This window comes from Callithrix jacchus, chromosome 19, assembly GCF_049354715.1.
Source record: "Callithrix jacchus isolate 240 chromosome 19, calJac240_pri, whole genome shotgun sequence".
NCBI classification, from domain to species: domain Eukaryota; kingdom Metazoa; phylum Chordata; class Mammalia; order Primates; family Cebidae; genus Callithrix; species Callithrix jacchus.
The window spans coordinates 38,604,121-38,620,065 of NC_133520.1; the positions used below are offsets into that span (position 1 = coordinate 38,604,121).

General features: G+C 53.1%; 2 protein-coding genes and 1 pseudogene across 13 annotated transcripts in view; 1 reads left to right on the forward strand and 2 right to left on the reverse strand.

Moving 5' to 3' along the window:
• Window positions 1-9,446: 9,446 nt before the first annotated feature.
• Window positions 9,447-12,157, reverse strand: LOC144580330 (U1 small nuclear ribonucleoprotein C pseudogene; annotated as a pseudogene).
• On the reverse strand, window positions 9,447-15,466 carry JMJD4 (jumonji domain containing 4). Of its 5 annotated transcripts, none has more exons than XM_078357090.1 (6): window positions 15,175-15,466; window positions 14,811-14,976; window positions 13,822-13,929; window positions 13,352-13,607; window positions 12,780-12,926; window positions 9,447-12,480 (listed from the first exon to the last, which is right to left on the reverse strand). In XM_078357090.1, exons 1-6 carry the CDS (start codon window positions 15,434-15,436, stop codon window positions 12,196-12,198), a joined length of 1,224 nt encoding a protein of 407 aa, XP_078213216.1. In that variant the 5' UTR covers window positions 15,437-15,466; the 3' UTR covers window positions 9,447-12,195. The 5 variants fall into 5 exon arrangements, with proteins under 5 accessions (XP_078213216.1, XP_054104300.2, XP_035137199.3 ...); XM_054248325.2 differs by having other exon boundaries at window positions 13,340-13,607; XM_035281308.3 differs by having other exon boundaries at window positions 13,798-13,929.
• Window positions 15,467-15,580: 114 nt separating this feature from the next.
• SNAP47 (synaptosome associated protein 47) overlaps window positions 15,581-15,945 on the forward strand; it is a 43,245-nt gene continuing 42,880 nt past the window's right edge. For 4 of the 8 annotated variants that reach the window (XR_013529912.1, XM_078357089.1, XM_035281303.3 and 1 more), the window contains exon 1: window positions 15,581-15,642. The gene's annotated coding sequence lies outside the window, so the exon portion shown is untranslated. Of the gene's footprint in view, window positions 15,643-15,823; window positions 15,870-15,945 lie in introns of those variants that run through there. The other 4 variants (XM_035281300.3, XM_078357088.1, XM_035281301.3 and 1 more) reach the window with 1 other exon arrangement.

Genomic DNA, 15,945 nt, shown 5'->3' on the forward strand with positions numbered 1-15,945 from the left:
TCGTCACTCATATTTGGCTCAGAATAAATCTCTTCAAATATTTTAGAGAGAGAAAAAATAAAAACATTAAAAAAAGAAAACCAAAAAAAAAAAATATTTTAGAGATTGACACTGTTCATCAACAAGTGTGTGTGTGAGATGGCTCTGACCTAGGCAAGAAGTTTTGCACAGGGCTTTCTTGGCACCCCTACCGTCACTGCCCTTTAATCACCCTGGAAGAGACATCTATAAATAAATGTTGCCCTGTCTTGAAGGTGGTTTCTACTAAATCTGGCCTAACTTTTATGTGAAAGGCAATTAAATCTAAACACAGGTGTTCCTTTTTTTTAAATAGTGGGTCCTCTGTGAAGAAGCTGGCTGGATTAAGCAAATTATCTGTGGGTCATCCTTTTCTAATAAGATAGCTACAAATTTTAAGATCCTGGAATCAGTCAGCCATCTTCCAGCTTTTTATTTTTTATTTATTTATTTATTTTGACATGGAGTTTCGCTCTTGTTACCCAGGCTGGAGTGCAATGGCGCGATCTCGGCTCACCACAACCTCCGCCTCCTGGGTTCAGGCAATTCTCCTGCCTCAGCCTCCTGAGTAGCTGGGACTACAGGCACGCGCCACCATGCCCAGCTAATTTTTTGTATTTTTAGTAGAGACGGGGTTTCACAATGTTGACCAGGATGGTCTCAATCTGTTGACCTCGTGATCCACCCGTCTCGGCCTCCCAAAGTGCTGGGATTACAGGCCTGAGCCACCGTGCCCGGCCCAGCTTTTTAATTTAAGATGACTCTGACTTGATGAGGTGTACTCACTGTCAGGCATCCTCCAAACGTTAGCTTTCTACTTTCCTGGAGTAGTATTGCTGTGGCTGCCACAGATTGAATGCACTGTGGCCATCTGCAGGTGACGGGGTCTAACATCTTGGACAGGAAAGCCACTGGCTGCCAGTGGCCTCCATATTCCTGAGTAAGCACTCCTAAAGTGACTCCATTATTTACGTTAATAAAAAGATGACATGGTTTCTCCAGGGAGGGTAATGCCAGGACAGGAACAGTTATGTCTTTCCTTTAACTCTTCCACCTGATCAGCTTCCTCAGGGGACCATGAAAGTGGATCATGTCCCTGGCTAATTAGCTTTTCACATAGAAGTTTGCTTCTTAATGCATAGGTGTCAATCCATAAGCAACAACACCCAACTAACCCTAGACATTTTCTGAGTTCTTGCTTAGTTTGAGGCAAAGGTAAAGTCACAATTCCTTCAACCCATTCAGACCCTATTCATCTCTTGCCTGCACTAATTAAGTGACCTAAGAATTTAACTTCATGTTCTACGTATTGAAGTTTCTCTTTTGAGACTTGTAACCCTTCAGATTGCAAATAATTATGAATATATCTGGAAAACTCAGCAACCTTTAATACATCTTCACCAGATATAAGGATATCATCCATATATTTGTTGGAAATAGATGGTGGAAACGTGCTCAGTGCTGCAAAGAAAATTAGCATTGATCTTTCAGCAATGCAATGTTTACTTCCTGGACTGCAGGAAGGGTACTCTCGCTAGCCATCTTGCCACAAGAGTACAATGAAAAAAGGAAAACAGACACATCTATTCCTTATGCATTTGGGGTTTTCCTTACTGCTGTGTCTGATCTCCATTGGCTGGAGCCAGACCTCACAATCTAAACTAAAGCCCAATTGGCTAACAAAACTTCTCTAATCAGGTAAAAGCAATGGAGAGCTGGGACATGTCTGAGAGCATGTCCAGCACAGATATCTTGGTTAAAGCACAAGGATATAGAATATACTATGTGCGTGTAAGTATAACATGTTTAACAGCTACATAGGATAGGGCTTAACAAAGAGATATTAGCACACTTATGATTTAACAAGAAAGGAAACTTTAAAACTGGAAAACTCAGCAACCTTTAATACATCTTCACCAGATATAAGAAACTCACTTTAAAAAGGAACTTTTCTACTTCCCACATATTGAAGTAAATGCAGCTACTTCAGAAGAGCAAGTTTCTCCATAATTCACTCTAAAATTTGGCTAAATAGGTTAGGTGAGTCTGTAAATCCTTGTGGTAAAACTGTTGTTACAGTGAACCCCAAGTTTCTCTTCAGAGAATCAGTATGTCAGTATGTTCAGCTCTCTGATTCTGTAATTCTCCATTTTAAAGTTTACCTTCCTTGTAATTCTAGTAAACAACCTTCTCCACCGGTTCTAATCAGTGGTTCTTATCTGCTTTCCCTCCCCCGGCTCCATCCTGAGTTATCCTGGTTATTACACCGGTTATCCTTGGCTGCCTATTCCGACACACCTATAGACACCCACCACCAAAACACCCACCCTGCCACTCCAGCTTGGACCCCTGCTTCTTTTAAAATAGCAATCAGGATTAGTCTAGCTTGTGCGGTCTGAACCTAGCCAATAGGGGACAACAGAGCAGTAGGGACGACCCCCATCAGGCATAAGCACCCCTTCCCACCTTGTCCAAGCCTGTGGTGGCCATCACTGCTGCATCCCATGCACCCCACACCCTTGGAGAAGTAAACTCCCTTGCTCAGAGGACATATCTTCGAGTGCCATTTCTTTCGCAGCATCGAAATTTTACTTATAACACTGTCCGTGTATATTGCTACTTTCATCCTGAATGGGGATCTTCTCATTTGAAAGAAAATACAGCTCAGCTATCCACAGCCAGGGGACATGCCCAGAAAGCATGTCTATTACTGTGAACCACTGGGGATTGTAGGGAATTTTACTAAGAACAGTGTAGGGGTCGGGCGCAGCAGGATTAGTGACCTGGACCACCTGATTAATAGCTCTGAGGTCCTGTACTAGTCGGTATGAGCTGTCTGGCTTCTTGATGTCAGAACTGGAGTGTTGTATAGTGACATGCAGGGTTCAAGAAGCCCATCTTTAACAAGACTTTCTATTACAGGTTTTAACCTGCTTCTTCCTTCCAAAGATTTAGGGCTTTGCTTCCTTCTATTTCCCCTGGAGGCTTATGTTTAATGTGTATTCAGGAAATCAGTAGCTTTCCCCGCTTTCCTTCCTTTGCCCACACATCAGGAGACATGAACTTTTTGTCTATTGTCGTTAGCAGATTTGCAGAGCTCAGAGACCCTGTCAGGCCAAGCTGTAAAAGGATACCGAGGTTTAACATCACATCTCTCCTAAGCAGATTAGTTTCTGCTTCGGGAATTAACGAAAAATTGGATGTAAGTTGAGTGATTTTCTTATTTCACGTCTGTACTTTCCAAAGCTTTTGCTTTAAATCCCACCTCTTTACCCCAGAGATTAGCAATTCTTCTGGGGAATAAGTGAAATCAGCTGCGGAAAAGCAAACAGATCAGCGAGCGGTGCTGAGTCAATTAAAAAGGTAATTGATTCACGTACGGGTCCCTAAATGTTTCAAGGGCTCCTGGTGGGACTCAACATCAAAAAGACAGAACCCCTGACGCCCCTACTCTTTTCTTCAACGGTAGGCATGAGCACAAGGATTTCCTCCTCTTTCTCTAATTCAGCACACTCTCTCTTGAAAGGCCTGCTTTCCCACATTTGTAGCATCTACCCTGCGTCCCTTCTCCCCAGCTCGTGCCTGGCCCTTTTGTCTTTGTCTTTACAAAGAAAAAACATTTGCTTTGATTCTCTTTTCTAACATACGGACCTTGCCATCTATCTTTCTGAATTCCTGAATTCCTTGCCCTCCCTCTCTCATGTATTCAAGCCGATCATCTAAATTTAGCCCCTGGTATCACTTGCCTTGGCGAGCTCTGCCAAAAGATTCTCGCTTTCTGTCTTTGCTTCTCTTCATCTCTCCTTACACACACTTTTTGGGCCTCTCCCAGGAGCTCCTTCATAGATCCATTTTTCCAGTTATTCTAATTTTCGCAACTTTCTTGCAATGTGTGGCCAGCTGTGACAAAATATAGCTTTTACATGCTTTGTCCCAGAGGTTCTTCTGGGTCTAAATCTGCATATTTCCTCATCTGTTCCCTCAATCTGTCTAAAAACTTCATGGGCCCCTCATTTTTTTCTTGCTGTATATTAAAAGCCTTAGAAAGATTTTGAGGTCGGGGTGTGGACTCTCGAATCCCTTTAATTATAATTTCTCTTAAATCCCTCATATCATTGGCCAGGTGTGGTGGCTCACACCTGTAATCCCAGCACTTCGGGAGGCTGAGGCGGGTGGATCACGAGGTCAAGAGATCAAGACCATCCTGGTCAACATGGTGAAACCCCGTCTCTACTAAAGATACAAAAAATTAGCTGGACATGGTGGCGCGTGCCTGTAATCCCAGCTACTCAGGAGGCTGAGGCAGGAGAACTGCCTGAACCCAGGATGCGGAGGTTGCGGTGAGCCGAAATCACGCCATTGCACTCCAGCCTGGGCAACAAGAGCGAAACTCCGTCTCAAAAAAAAATAGATAAATAAATCCCTCATATTATCTCCGTGGGCTGCATTTTTATTATCCCACTGTGGATCCTAAGCTGGGAATTTAAAGTCCACAGCTGGGACGTTCTGGCCTGGGTTATGTTCATGCTCCCAGACCGCCACAGTAGCTCTAGGGATCATGCTCCTTCCCTCCGCTGAGAAGAGGACACTTAGAATGGACATTAACGCAGCCCATGAATGTAACTGGGGGCCTCGAAACCGATCAGTTTGTCCTGCCACTCCACAGGGATCATCTAAAAGTGGCTTGAGTTCCTTCTTTTTTTTTTTTTAATTGAGACGGAGTTTCGCTCTTGTTACCCAGGCTGGAGTGCAATGGTGCGATCTCGGCTCACCGCAACCTCCGCCTCCTGGGTTCAGACAGTTCTCCTGCCTCAGCCTCCCGAGTAGCTGGGATTACAGGCACGCGCCACCATACCCAGATAACTTTTTGTATTTTTAGTAGAGACGGGGTTTCACCATGTTGACCAGGATGGTCTCGATCTCTTGACCTCGTGATCCACCCGCCTCAGCCTCCCAAAGTGCTGGGATTACAGGTATAAGCCACTGCGCCCGGCCTGAGTTCCTTCTTTAAACTTTAGACTTCAGATCTGGCCAAGGGGGCATTCACAAAGCCAACAGCCCCCCACCCTACCACTCCTTGTGGTACTTACCTCAAAGGGAAGAGCTTTGGGGTAGAGTCCTTAGATGCAGAAGGAAAACAGAGACTCTGGATATCTCTCCTACATTGTTCTGCTTCCCACTGAAGCCCTTTCCTCAAAGAAGGGTGCTGGAGCTGGCAATGTGCAGGTCTTTGGGGTGACAACTCCCAAGAGTCTGGGTTATATGGGGGAGAAATAACCTGGACAGAAGGGTCTGGATCCAGGTCCAGAACAGGATCCAAAGGAGGAGCAGGCAGGTCAGGATTGGGGAATGGGGGGAGACGGCTTGAAGGGTCCCAATAACATTAGAGGCAGACTTTGTCCTTGTCAAATGTGGCGGTTTCTGATTCCGTCTTTCCCTCTGTCTCCTTCTCTATCAATTTTAAGGGATACAGAAGGACAGGCCCTTGCTGCCAAGAGGGTGTAGTCTATTTCTTCTTGTAAAACAGGACTTTTGCTGGTGACATACATCATCAGGAGTCGCCAAATGCTATCTTCATCCTATCCAAACTTTGGCCAGAGAACTGTGGATTTAAGGATTAACTCCCTTGGCCAGACGAAGCAGCAATATTTTATCATCTGCTGCTGCTGCTGTTCCCTAGTCCTCTCATTGTCTTTCCACTATTTTAATATAAGTCCTAAGGGACTGTTAGGTGTCATTTGATCATCTGTACTTGTCCCCATTCCTGCCTTCCTGGAAACATTCCCCATACTGGGTACCAATTAAACTCAATCTCAACCTAGAGATTTCTTTTTTAACCCTTTTCTGTCTTGTTCAAGACTCAAACCCACGTGCTTGAGATTTCTTGCCTTTCTTCTCCCTGGGAGAGGATCTTAATCCCCTCCTGGAGGTTTCTCACACTTTCCACCTGCTTCGTCCTACATAACTGCTTCCCTCCTGGGAACTTAGGACCCTCTTAGCATTAGCATGCTGGTATAAACCCACAGCAGAACCTGCCCTAAGCTGTATGAGACAGCCACGGAACCACAGATAGGACCCACCCACTCTGTCCAGCAGTGGGACTTATCACCAATCATGTGCACTTTCAACCTCCAGAATATCCTGACCACCAAGGAAGTACTTTTTCACCCTCCTGCCTTGGTCTGTGCACATAGTTGCCTGATCATTATGGTTTTGCAAGCCTTCTTTTTCCCCGCGTTGCTAAGAATCCAAGGTTTATTCCTCACATCAGGTGGGTCCTGGCTCCCTACCCCTGAGGCCACTGCAAGAGGCAGTGAGTGCACTGCCTCACGAGAGAGAACCAAGGGCCCTTCTGGAGGGGAATGACTCCCTGTACAGGCCACCAAATTTGTTGGAAGTAAATGCTTATTCTCTGGTGTCACCAAGAGTTAGCACTCATATCATAAATTTTCTCAGAAGGCAATTTTACTTTCTGCAGAAAGAGCACTACTGGCCAATAGTCTTGCCACAAGAGTGCAATGAACAAAGGAAAAAGGAAAAAATTTATTCCTTATGCAACTGGGTCCCTATTGCTGTGTCCTGCATCTGTTGGCTGGAGCTGGACCTCACAACCTAAGCTAGACCCGACTGGCTAATATCTTAAAACTTCCCTAAATAGGTAAGGGGCAGGAAAGAGCGAAGAAAAGAGACAGTTACTTAGAAAAGAATTGACCTACCCAAATAAGGAAAAGTATGCTATGCGTTACAAGTTAAACATGCCTGGGCATGTCTGCTAGGAAACAAATGGAGTCAGGGTTCTTGGTGCTTGAGAGCAGATAGAATATGCTTCATCTGAGGAAGAACTTGGCCATATCTTTCACGGGTTCAAGCGATTCTCCTGTGGCAGCCTCCCAAGTACCTGGGATTATAGGCCTGTGCTACCTTACCTGGCTAATTTTTGTATTTTTAGTAGAGATGGGGTTTCATCATGTTGATCAGGCTGGTCTGGGACTCCTGACCTCAGGTGATCCACCTGCCTCAGCCTCTCAAAGTGCAGGGATTACAGGCATGAGCCACCATACCTGGCCATTCAGTGTATTTTCTAATGTCCCTTTTTATTTCTTTTTTTTTTTTTTTTGAGATGGAGTTTCGCTCTTGTTACCCAGGCTGGAGTGCAATAGTGCGATCTCGGCTCACTGCAACCTCCGCCTCCTGGGTTCAGGCAATTCTCCTGCCTCAGCCTCCCGAGTAGCTGGGATTACAGGCACACACCACCATGCCCAGCTAATTTTTTTTTTTTTGTATTTTTAGTAGAGACGGGGTTTCATCATGTTGACCAGGATGGTCTCAATCTGTTGACCTCGTGATCCACCCGCCTCGGCCTCCCAAAGTGCTGGGATTATAGGCTTGAGCCACCGCGCCCGGCCTCTCTTTATTTCTTAAGTTTGAAGTGCCTTGATTGCTTCCACATATTTGAATTGCCTGCAGTTCCTTCTGAACTGAAAGCAGCCTGTGGGGCTGGGAGACCAAGGACCAGGGGTGGTGCAGTCTGTGGCCTGGGCTCAAGCACAGGCTGGGGTGAGGAGTCAGCGAGTCAACAGAGCACCTCTGGGAGGCTTGCAGAGGAAGGAGGGCCAGGATCCACCAGCCAGATGGGGCTGTTTGGGTGTGGGGTCCAGGTGGAGTCTGTTTGGGGCATGTGGCCCCAGGCAGGGTCTATGCAGGGGTGCATTTCTGCAGGATTCTGCCTGCGGATTTTCCTCTAGCTTCAGGACAGGGTCTGGCTCTCCCACAGGAACAGGGTAGGAGCCTAGCTCCAGCTGTTTTCCTGTATGTCAGAGCCTGCAGTGGGAGGGCAGCTGGGACCTGTGGAAAGGACTTCCAGGGTCAGCTCCCAGATGGGTGAGAGGCCCAGGTCCCTGGAGTTCCTGCCTCCAGGGCTGCAGAGTTTGGGGGTAGACCACAGGACACTGGACACCTCGGTCCCTATCTTGGCCAAGCTCAGGCTGAGGGCTTAGGGAAAGGGACTGTCCATACTCCTCCAGTGGCCCGAGGTTGCAGCCACTGGCATTGACCACATGACTGACCATCTGGACCAAGCGATCATATCCTGGATAAGCCCTGCAATTCTGATGATGTCTTTCCCCACCCACATGCCCCCTCCCCTTCCCTGGACAGGAGGAAGGGAAGCCTGTGAAGCCAGGGCTGGGAAACGCAGTCTTCTGGGCCAGTGAAAGGAGTCACTGACTTGGAAACCAAGGCCTGCCTTCTCTCTGCCCGGGGATGCAGCTGGTGGTTGGAATTCTTGGGACACTGGCACCATTACCTGCCACAACCAACCACACAGTGGTGGACAGGGCTGAGGCTGACACTTGGAGCATGGATGAACAAAGGAAAGGACATGGCCTTGGATGTGGCCATCAGAGATGTCACAGACCTGGAATGTGGGCTCCAGGGTAGCTGGCAAGGAGCTGCTTCTTCTACTGGGTCAGCTGGGTGAGGGGCACAAGCACGAGGATGATGTTGGTCACTGGGGCAGGCACCTTCTGGAAGCCACAGTCCTCTGGATGCAGAGAGCCTGGCTTTACCACAGCTGGCAATGATGTGACCTGGGGCTCCTGTCTCTGCCTCCATGGATTCTGGCCAATCACAACTGCAAGGCCAGGGCAGGCATGTGCTGGGGGTGCCCATAGGCCCCGTCATACTCTCTGGCCCTGTGTCCTCCCAGCATAGTCTGCAGACAAAGCACAGCCTGACTTTTCCAGTCTTCCAGTGGGGTCCCATAGGTCCCACTCCCCAAGGGATCTGGGCAACTGCACGCACTCGCCCAGGCATGGTGGGGTGCACAGCCATCGTCCCCATACTTGCAAGTATGTCTACCTTTGTGCGGCTCCCATGCAGCCTTAGGTCTTGAGCGTCTGCAGTTTCTCTGACCCCTTTCCTCAGGAGTGTCAGGTAGCTGCGGCCTGCCTGTCCTTCCTCAACACTTGGCAGGGATGACACACAAAGGGCAGGGGCTAATCTCTGCACCTGTGCAGTTCCTCACCTCGCACTCAGGAAGGAGGCTGCTTCTCAGGGCAATGCAGCCCAGCCCGTCCAGCCTCTTGCAGAGGTGCAATTCCCTTTGCAAAGGTGTCCTGACATCATGCCTACGACCCCACACAGGCTCCCAGGGCGGCATACTTGGGGAAGGGGCATCCTGCCTGACACCTCAAACTGCTGCCTAGCCACACTCCGCACAGCGGCTGCCCCACACCTCACCTGGCGCTGATGTCAGCATTTTTTCCCCAAGCTGGAGCCAGGTAGGCTAAAGGAGTCACCGTGGGTAATGAGAGAGCCTTCGATGCTGGCTGCAGTTCACATGTTGCCCTGTGGAGGGCTCTGTCTCCCCCAGAGCTGCTGGCATTTGCTTCCTTGCTGCCTAACAGCCCAGCCCGAGATTCTCGATGTTTTTTTTTTAAAGGAGTTGACAGTTTTATTTTCACATTTCCCAATACAAATGAAAACTGCATCTTTTTGCCCCACTCTCCCCTCCAAAACTATTCTCTTTGATCAGACAGGGGAGCAAGTCTTCCTTATGCTGTTTAGAAAACCCAGCATCACGGCAGCATGATCTCCTGGTGAAGCCCAACAGGTAACATAAAGCTGATAGAATGAGGCCTCCCCTCTCTCCTTATCTGTCTGGTCGAGTCATTCCAGGCCGAATGGGCACCATCATGGGACGGGCAGTTCTCATCATTGGGGGCCCAGGCATCATTGGCATATGGCCTCCCATGGGTGGCCTCATTCCAGGAGCAGGTCCCACTGGCATCATCCCAGGAGGCGGAGGGCCCCCCATATGGGGTGCTGGCATCATCCCAGGGCGAGGAGGACCCGGAAGACTTGGGGGAGATGGTTTCATCGCCCCTGCAGGAGGAGGAGCAGAGAATGGAGTAGGAGGTATCTTTCCTTGTGGAAATGCAGCTGTTGTTGTGTGAATCAGGCTCTGAGCCTGCTCTTCCATCCATTTCTGATAGTCGTCTTTCACCTTCTCTTTGTGTTTCCTACCACTGCAGTGTGTCTTTCTCACAGATGGAGTCATGGGTGAAGTATATATCGCAGTAGTCACAATAAAACTTGGGCACGTTGCTCTGCAAGCCGTTGGCCACTCCGTTCCATGACGCCCGGAAATGACGTTTGCTTTAAGCAAGAAAAAGTGACTGAGGCCAGCAAGGCCCTCGGGAATGTCTGTGCACTGCCTTCTGACTGCAGAAGCACGAGGGTCCTCACACCCAGGTCAGGAGCGCAGGACCACACAGGCTGGACAGGAAGAGACTGTGACCTGTGCTACCTTGAGCCGCTAGCTGGCACCCCTTGCCTCTACCACGGTTTGTGACTATGGTCTTAATACATGATCTCAAGCAGAACACACTACCCTCACTCAGCTAACAGACTGGAAGACACAGACATCTGGGACAATTCCCTCTAATCCTGTTTCAACACCGAGAGCTCTTCCTGCTGGGGCTGTCACCAAGGATCTGGGGGCTTGGTCTGGGCCCTGGCCGCCTGGGGGTCTGCAGAAGCTGAAGGACAACTGGTGCCCACCACTAGGTTGTGACCCTCCCCTGCAGGTGCTGAACCTGCTGCTCAAAGGGGAGCCCCAGCTCCAGCAGAGGCACCTCGTCACAAGTCCTCGGGGCACAAACCCACACCTTTGGTCTCAGCCTGTGCCTGAGTGGTGGGGTGCCAAGAGGCCCAAGTTCAGAGGTTGGCAGAGCAGCTAAACGGGTGAGCCACATCCCACACTCAGCCTGGGTCTGGCCCTGGTGAGGCTACAGCCATGCATGTTTTACCTCCCCTCCTCCCTTACAAGGCACCTTTGCCATGCGTGGTCTGGGCAGCGCGGGCTCCATCTGTAGGAGGCTGGATGACATCTCAGAGCATCCCCACGCAGACCAGGGTCCCAGCATACGGGTCCCTAGAAAGTTGTTGGCTGGAGCTCATTCGATACACACATATGAAGCACCTACTGTGTAAAGGTGTCTCTGCAAACGCTTTGCATGATTCACTGAACAGAGCAGACCCTTGCCTGCCTTTCTTGGAGGCTTCCATCCTAGCTAAGTGCCAGCAGCCCCAGCAGATGCCACAGGCAGGCAATGCACAAGCCATGGCATGTGCCACCTCTGTGGATTCGGATGCCTTCTCCCCTGCTGGGGTGAGGCAGCTGACCAGGTGAAAACATGCTGGCCTCTGGGTCAAGGGCAGGGCTGGCAGAGTGCCAGTCTCCACATACTGTGGATTGCTAGAGGGCTGAGGCCTGGGGGCATCCTCTGCAGGAGGACCCCACAAGAGTCCATTCCCCACCACAGGCCTGGGCTATTCACTGCTGAACAGACAGAACCCTTGATTGGCCTGGACAAGCCTGCCCACACCTCCATCATGCCCAGTGTGCAGAGGGGCCAGAGACACACCGCTCCTGAGAACAGCATCCTTGGGAAGACCCAGCTGTGAGTGCACAACAGACACAGCCTCTCCAGGCCCAAGTGTGGATTCAGCAGCAGATGGGATTCCACCCCAACATCAATGGCTTCTCCAGCTGCCCACAGGCCCTGCAAAGGCTACCTTGAAGGCAGGGAAGTGGCCGAGGACAAGGCTCTTTGCCAGCCCTGCTTAGAGGCCAGCCCAGCCTGGCCATCCCCTCTGGGGACCCATAAAGGCGCAGGCCACTGACTCTGCAGCCTATCACCTGGAGGATGGGCCAGCCCCAGCCCTGCCTGGAGGCCCTGGTGAGCTTGCACAGCACTGCTCCAACCCCTCCCTGAGCCCACAGGGCAGAGCCAAGGGTGGCCACCTAGGCCTGAGATGAGGGGATAGGGCTGGTCTAGAGAGAGGAGCCTCCAGAGAAGACATGGCCTCCTGTCAGCTTAGGCATCCCAGCCTAAGAAGGCAGGGCCCCCGAGAGAAAGGGGTCATGGCGCCACCCCTGAGCTCCCAGCAGGCCTGCTGCAGGTCAGAAGGGCCACATCCCATCTTGGGTTCCTGACCTCATTGGGCCTCACCCGAAAACAGCCCAGTGGCCATGAATAGCCAGGCCACGAGGCTCGACAGGGGTGGGCCCCAGGTCATAGGGAGGGCGCTCTTTATTTCTGGAAGGGCCCTGGAGCAGGAGGCTGGCTCTCATCCTCTCCTCCGCCCATCCTTCTGTCCTCTCGACAGGTGCTATGGGGCGGAGGTGGCAGCAACAGCCTTCCTCAGCTGCTGCAGCAGCTCCTTGGGCTGTGGTGAAAACATGCTGGTGTCCACTCTTTGGAAGTCGGGGTGCGCAACCAAGGAGGCCAGCACGTCTGTGAGGCGCCCAGCATCAAAGGCTGCCTGTTCGAAGCTCAACCCAGCATCATCCCTGGCGGCCGCCTCCCCCAGGATCAGAAGCCTCTTCTCGGCAATGACCTTGAGGAAGTGGTAAAACTCTGCAAAGTTGATGCCTGAGCAGGACCTCATGATGACCTGCGCAGAAGGAAGAGGCCAGTGAGCTGAGGACACAGTGCAGGCTGCAAAGAACCCGACATGCGCCCATTCTCCAAGGACGAAGAGGGGACCAGTAAGACAGAGGCACTGAGAAGCCGGGCGGGGAACAGGGGGTCTGAGCCACACAGCCCAAAAGCCTCCCGGGGGCTCAGCCCAGGCTACTCCACACTCTCACAGCCCGCGCCTACCCGCAGCTCGGCCTCACAGCCACACCCACCCTGAGCCTGCAGGCCTCACGAGGACCTGGCCCCAGTGGCCTCCGTGTGCAGCCGCCCCACCTGGCAGTGGTGGTGCCAGTCTGGCATGGAGTCCCTCCACTCGCTGACCTCCTCCTGCACGGCACGCAGCTCCTGCTGCAGGAAGCACCACATGCTGGCCAGGTTGAAGCCATTGACCCAGTTGTGGTTGATGGAGATGGTGTCATCCTGGAAGGGGCACGGTGCGGGCAGGCCTGAACCCACGGCAGGAGCCCCCAACCAGCCCACACCTCCTGCACCAGGAACCCACTGTGGGGTCCAGCCCTCTGCAGCCAGAAGGGCCCTCCTGTCTCACCGTGGGGCTTGCTCAGCAGGGAAGTGGGTATTAGACTGGGACCACCTCATGCCACAGCGAACCCAGGGCAAGTAGATCTAGGGACCAGCAGGGGTGAAACAGGCTGGGCCTCAGTGATGCCACCTTGTGAAGGGACCAGCCTCACCCACGAGCCACCCCATCCCAGCCCCGCTCTGGCTGGGACAGTGGGGAGGAGGTGCTGCCGTCTTCCTGCAGGAAGGCCCCTGACAGGAGCAGGAGAGCAGCACATCCTGGATCCAGGCCTCAGGGCGCCTCACTGCCTTACCAGGTTGTGTACCTGGTGGTGCCAGCCACTGGGCACAAACAGCATCTCGCCCGCCTCCTGCGTGACCTCCAGGGGTGGGCAAGCAAGCCGGCCCTGCGGGTACAGGTGTGTGTCGCAGAGTGCCGGGGAGGTGACGTCGTAGGGCAGGCTGCCGTGGCGGTCCCGCAGAGTCTCCTCCTGCCCTGGTGGGAAGAGGAGCCACTTCTTCCTCCCACAGATGTTGACGGACCAGCTGAAGGAGCGGAAGATGTCAGCGTGGAATGGGGACCTGCAGCAGCAAGAGCGTCTGGTTCGTGCCTGCAGGAGCTGGTACGGGCTTTGCTTGGCACCCTAGAGGCCTCCAACTGAAGGAGGGTGGCCCCTTGGTCTCGAGGCACCCACTGTGAGGCCTGTGCCAAGCAGCCCCCTCTTGCCACCCTGAGCCTCCCAGCCCGCCACCCCCACATCTGTGGTCTCACCAGCTGCCTGCAGGCCCTGCGTACACAAAGCGGTAGTCGTCCACCTCGAGCGCGTCCCAGAACTCATTCAGCCAGTCAGAAGAGAAGTACACTGGCAGGGTGAATGCGTCCTCTGCTGCCGCCGGGAAGTCCCTGTGAGGAGGGTGCACCACCAACAGCGCGTGAGACACAAGACCAGGGCAACACGAGTGGGCACCTGAGAACACCCACCTCCAGTGCAGCTGCCAAATGCCTGCAGCCAAGGGGCCGCAGCACCTTCTCTGAGCCAGCTGCTGCTGCTGGTGGGGTGGGGGGAGATGGTCTGACGCCAATGGTTCACTTATGAAAAAGTTCTGCTCATGCCTATAATCAGTGTTTTGACCCCAGGAGTTCAAGTCCAGACAGGGCAACATGGGATAATTTAGTCTCTTACCAAAAAAAAAAAAAAAAAAAAATTAGCAATTAGCTGGGCGTGGAGGTGCATGCCTATAATCTCAGCTACTAGGAAGGCTGAGGGGATCCATTTAAAAAAAGGAAAAAAAAGGCCGGGCGCGGTGGCTCAAGCCTGTAATCCCAGCAGTTTGGGAGGCCGAGGCGGGTGGATCACGAGGTCAACAGATCGAGACCATCCTGGTCAACATGGTGAAACCCCGTCTCTACTAAAAATACAAAAAATTAGCTGGGCACGGTGGCGCGTGCCTGTAATCCCAGCTACTCAGGAGGCTGAGGCAGGAGAATTGCCTGAACCCAGGAGGCGGAGGTTGCGGTGAGCCGAGATCGCGCCATTGCACTCCAGCCTGGGTAACAAGAGCGAAACTCCGTCTCAAAAAAAAGGAAAAAAAAACCATATTGACCTCCCAAAGAACAACACTTGCACCCATGCCGAAGACAACCCAGTTTCTTTTAAACAGATTAAAGTACTTCACGGGGGGAAACAGCTCCTCTTGGTGCCGCCTGGGCCACCTCCCTGAGAAAGGCCTCTGGGTTCCCGTGCTAGGGAAGGCAGCGCCTCGGTGCATCCCAAGCCCCATTACCTGCAGAGGTGCCAGTCTTTGAGGTAGAGACAGCCCCTAGGAGAGGAGTAGCCCCCCCGGATGTACTCTTTCCAGTAGGTGATGTAGTCTCTGAGGGGCATGTGCTCTTTGGGGTTCGAGTTGTATTCCTGGACCCCACAGTTTGCCACTGGTACAACCACGTCTCCTGAAATGAAAGTCAGGCACGGTCCATGCCATTTCCCTGGGCCCCGTCCACACTCCAAACCGTCTGCAGAGGAACTCTCGAGGCGCCACGCGCCCGGCCCCCTCACCCTCCCTGGTGCCCCTCTCTGGGCGGGGACCTCATGAGCCCGGGTCCCGCCGGCCGCCCCTCCCTGCCCGGGGTCTGCGTCCGCCGCCCCACCGTAGGTCCGCAGCAGGTGGTCGAAGTCGGGCCTCCCCGCGGGAGTCACCCAGCGCCGTCGGCTGCCCCAGCCCTGCGTGAAGGCTCTGGAGAACACGCAGGGCAGGTTGGGCAGCAGGAAGCCCCGCACGAAGTCGGCGTAGGAGAAGGCGCCCGGATCCGAGACAAAGGCCACCCGGTCCGGGGCCCGGCCGACGCCAGCCACACCGCCCCCCAGGCCTCGGAAGTGGCGGTCAGCAAGCGCGCGCGTCTCGCGGTCCATCCGGCCGGGCTGGGGTCGAAGGACCCCCTCCTCACTTCCGCCGGAGCAGAAAGGGTAAGGACAAGCCTCGGAACCAGAAAGCGCAAGGCGCTGCGTTTCCGCCCGACCCGCGCCTGGGGCGCCCGCCCCGCACGCCCGCCCTGCGCCTGCGCAAGGCTCGCCGCGGCGCCTCGGATCTGCTCTGGGGCAAGTCTGGCGTCCCTCAGGTGAGCGACGGCACTGACCTGTTGGGGGCCCGGCCCAAGCACTGGTGTCCGCCCTTGTCTCCGTCCGCGCGCTGTGGCTGACACAGCCCGAGCCCTCCTTCCCGCATCTCTGGTGGGGGGCGGGGTATGCGGGCAGCGCTGGGAGAGGGGCGGGGACAGAGGCGGTTCTGGGCGCGGGGGTGCGGCGGTGTGGGGGCGCCTGGGGATGATGGAACCCGGAGGGAACGGTGGGACCCAGAGGGAGATCTAGGGGGGCCCTAGGATGGTGGGACCTAGCGGAGATGGTAGGGTCCTGGAGGGGAC

Bases quoted from the DNA above. Each gene is read 5' to 3' on its own strand.
- JMJD4 (XM_008985658.5), bottom strand. From the start codon at position 15,436: ATGGACCGCGAGACGCGCGCGCTTGCTGACCGCCACTTCCGAGGCCTG. The intron at 14,977-15,174 runs GTGGGGCGGCGG...CTTTCATTTCAG, and splicing joins CCACCTGCTGCGGACCTACG to GAGACGTGGTTGTACCAGTG. The intron at 12,927-13,339 runs GTAAGGCAGTGA...TGCCCCTTCCAG, and splicing joins ACCACCAGGTACACAACCTG to GATGACACCATCTCCATCAA.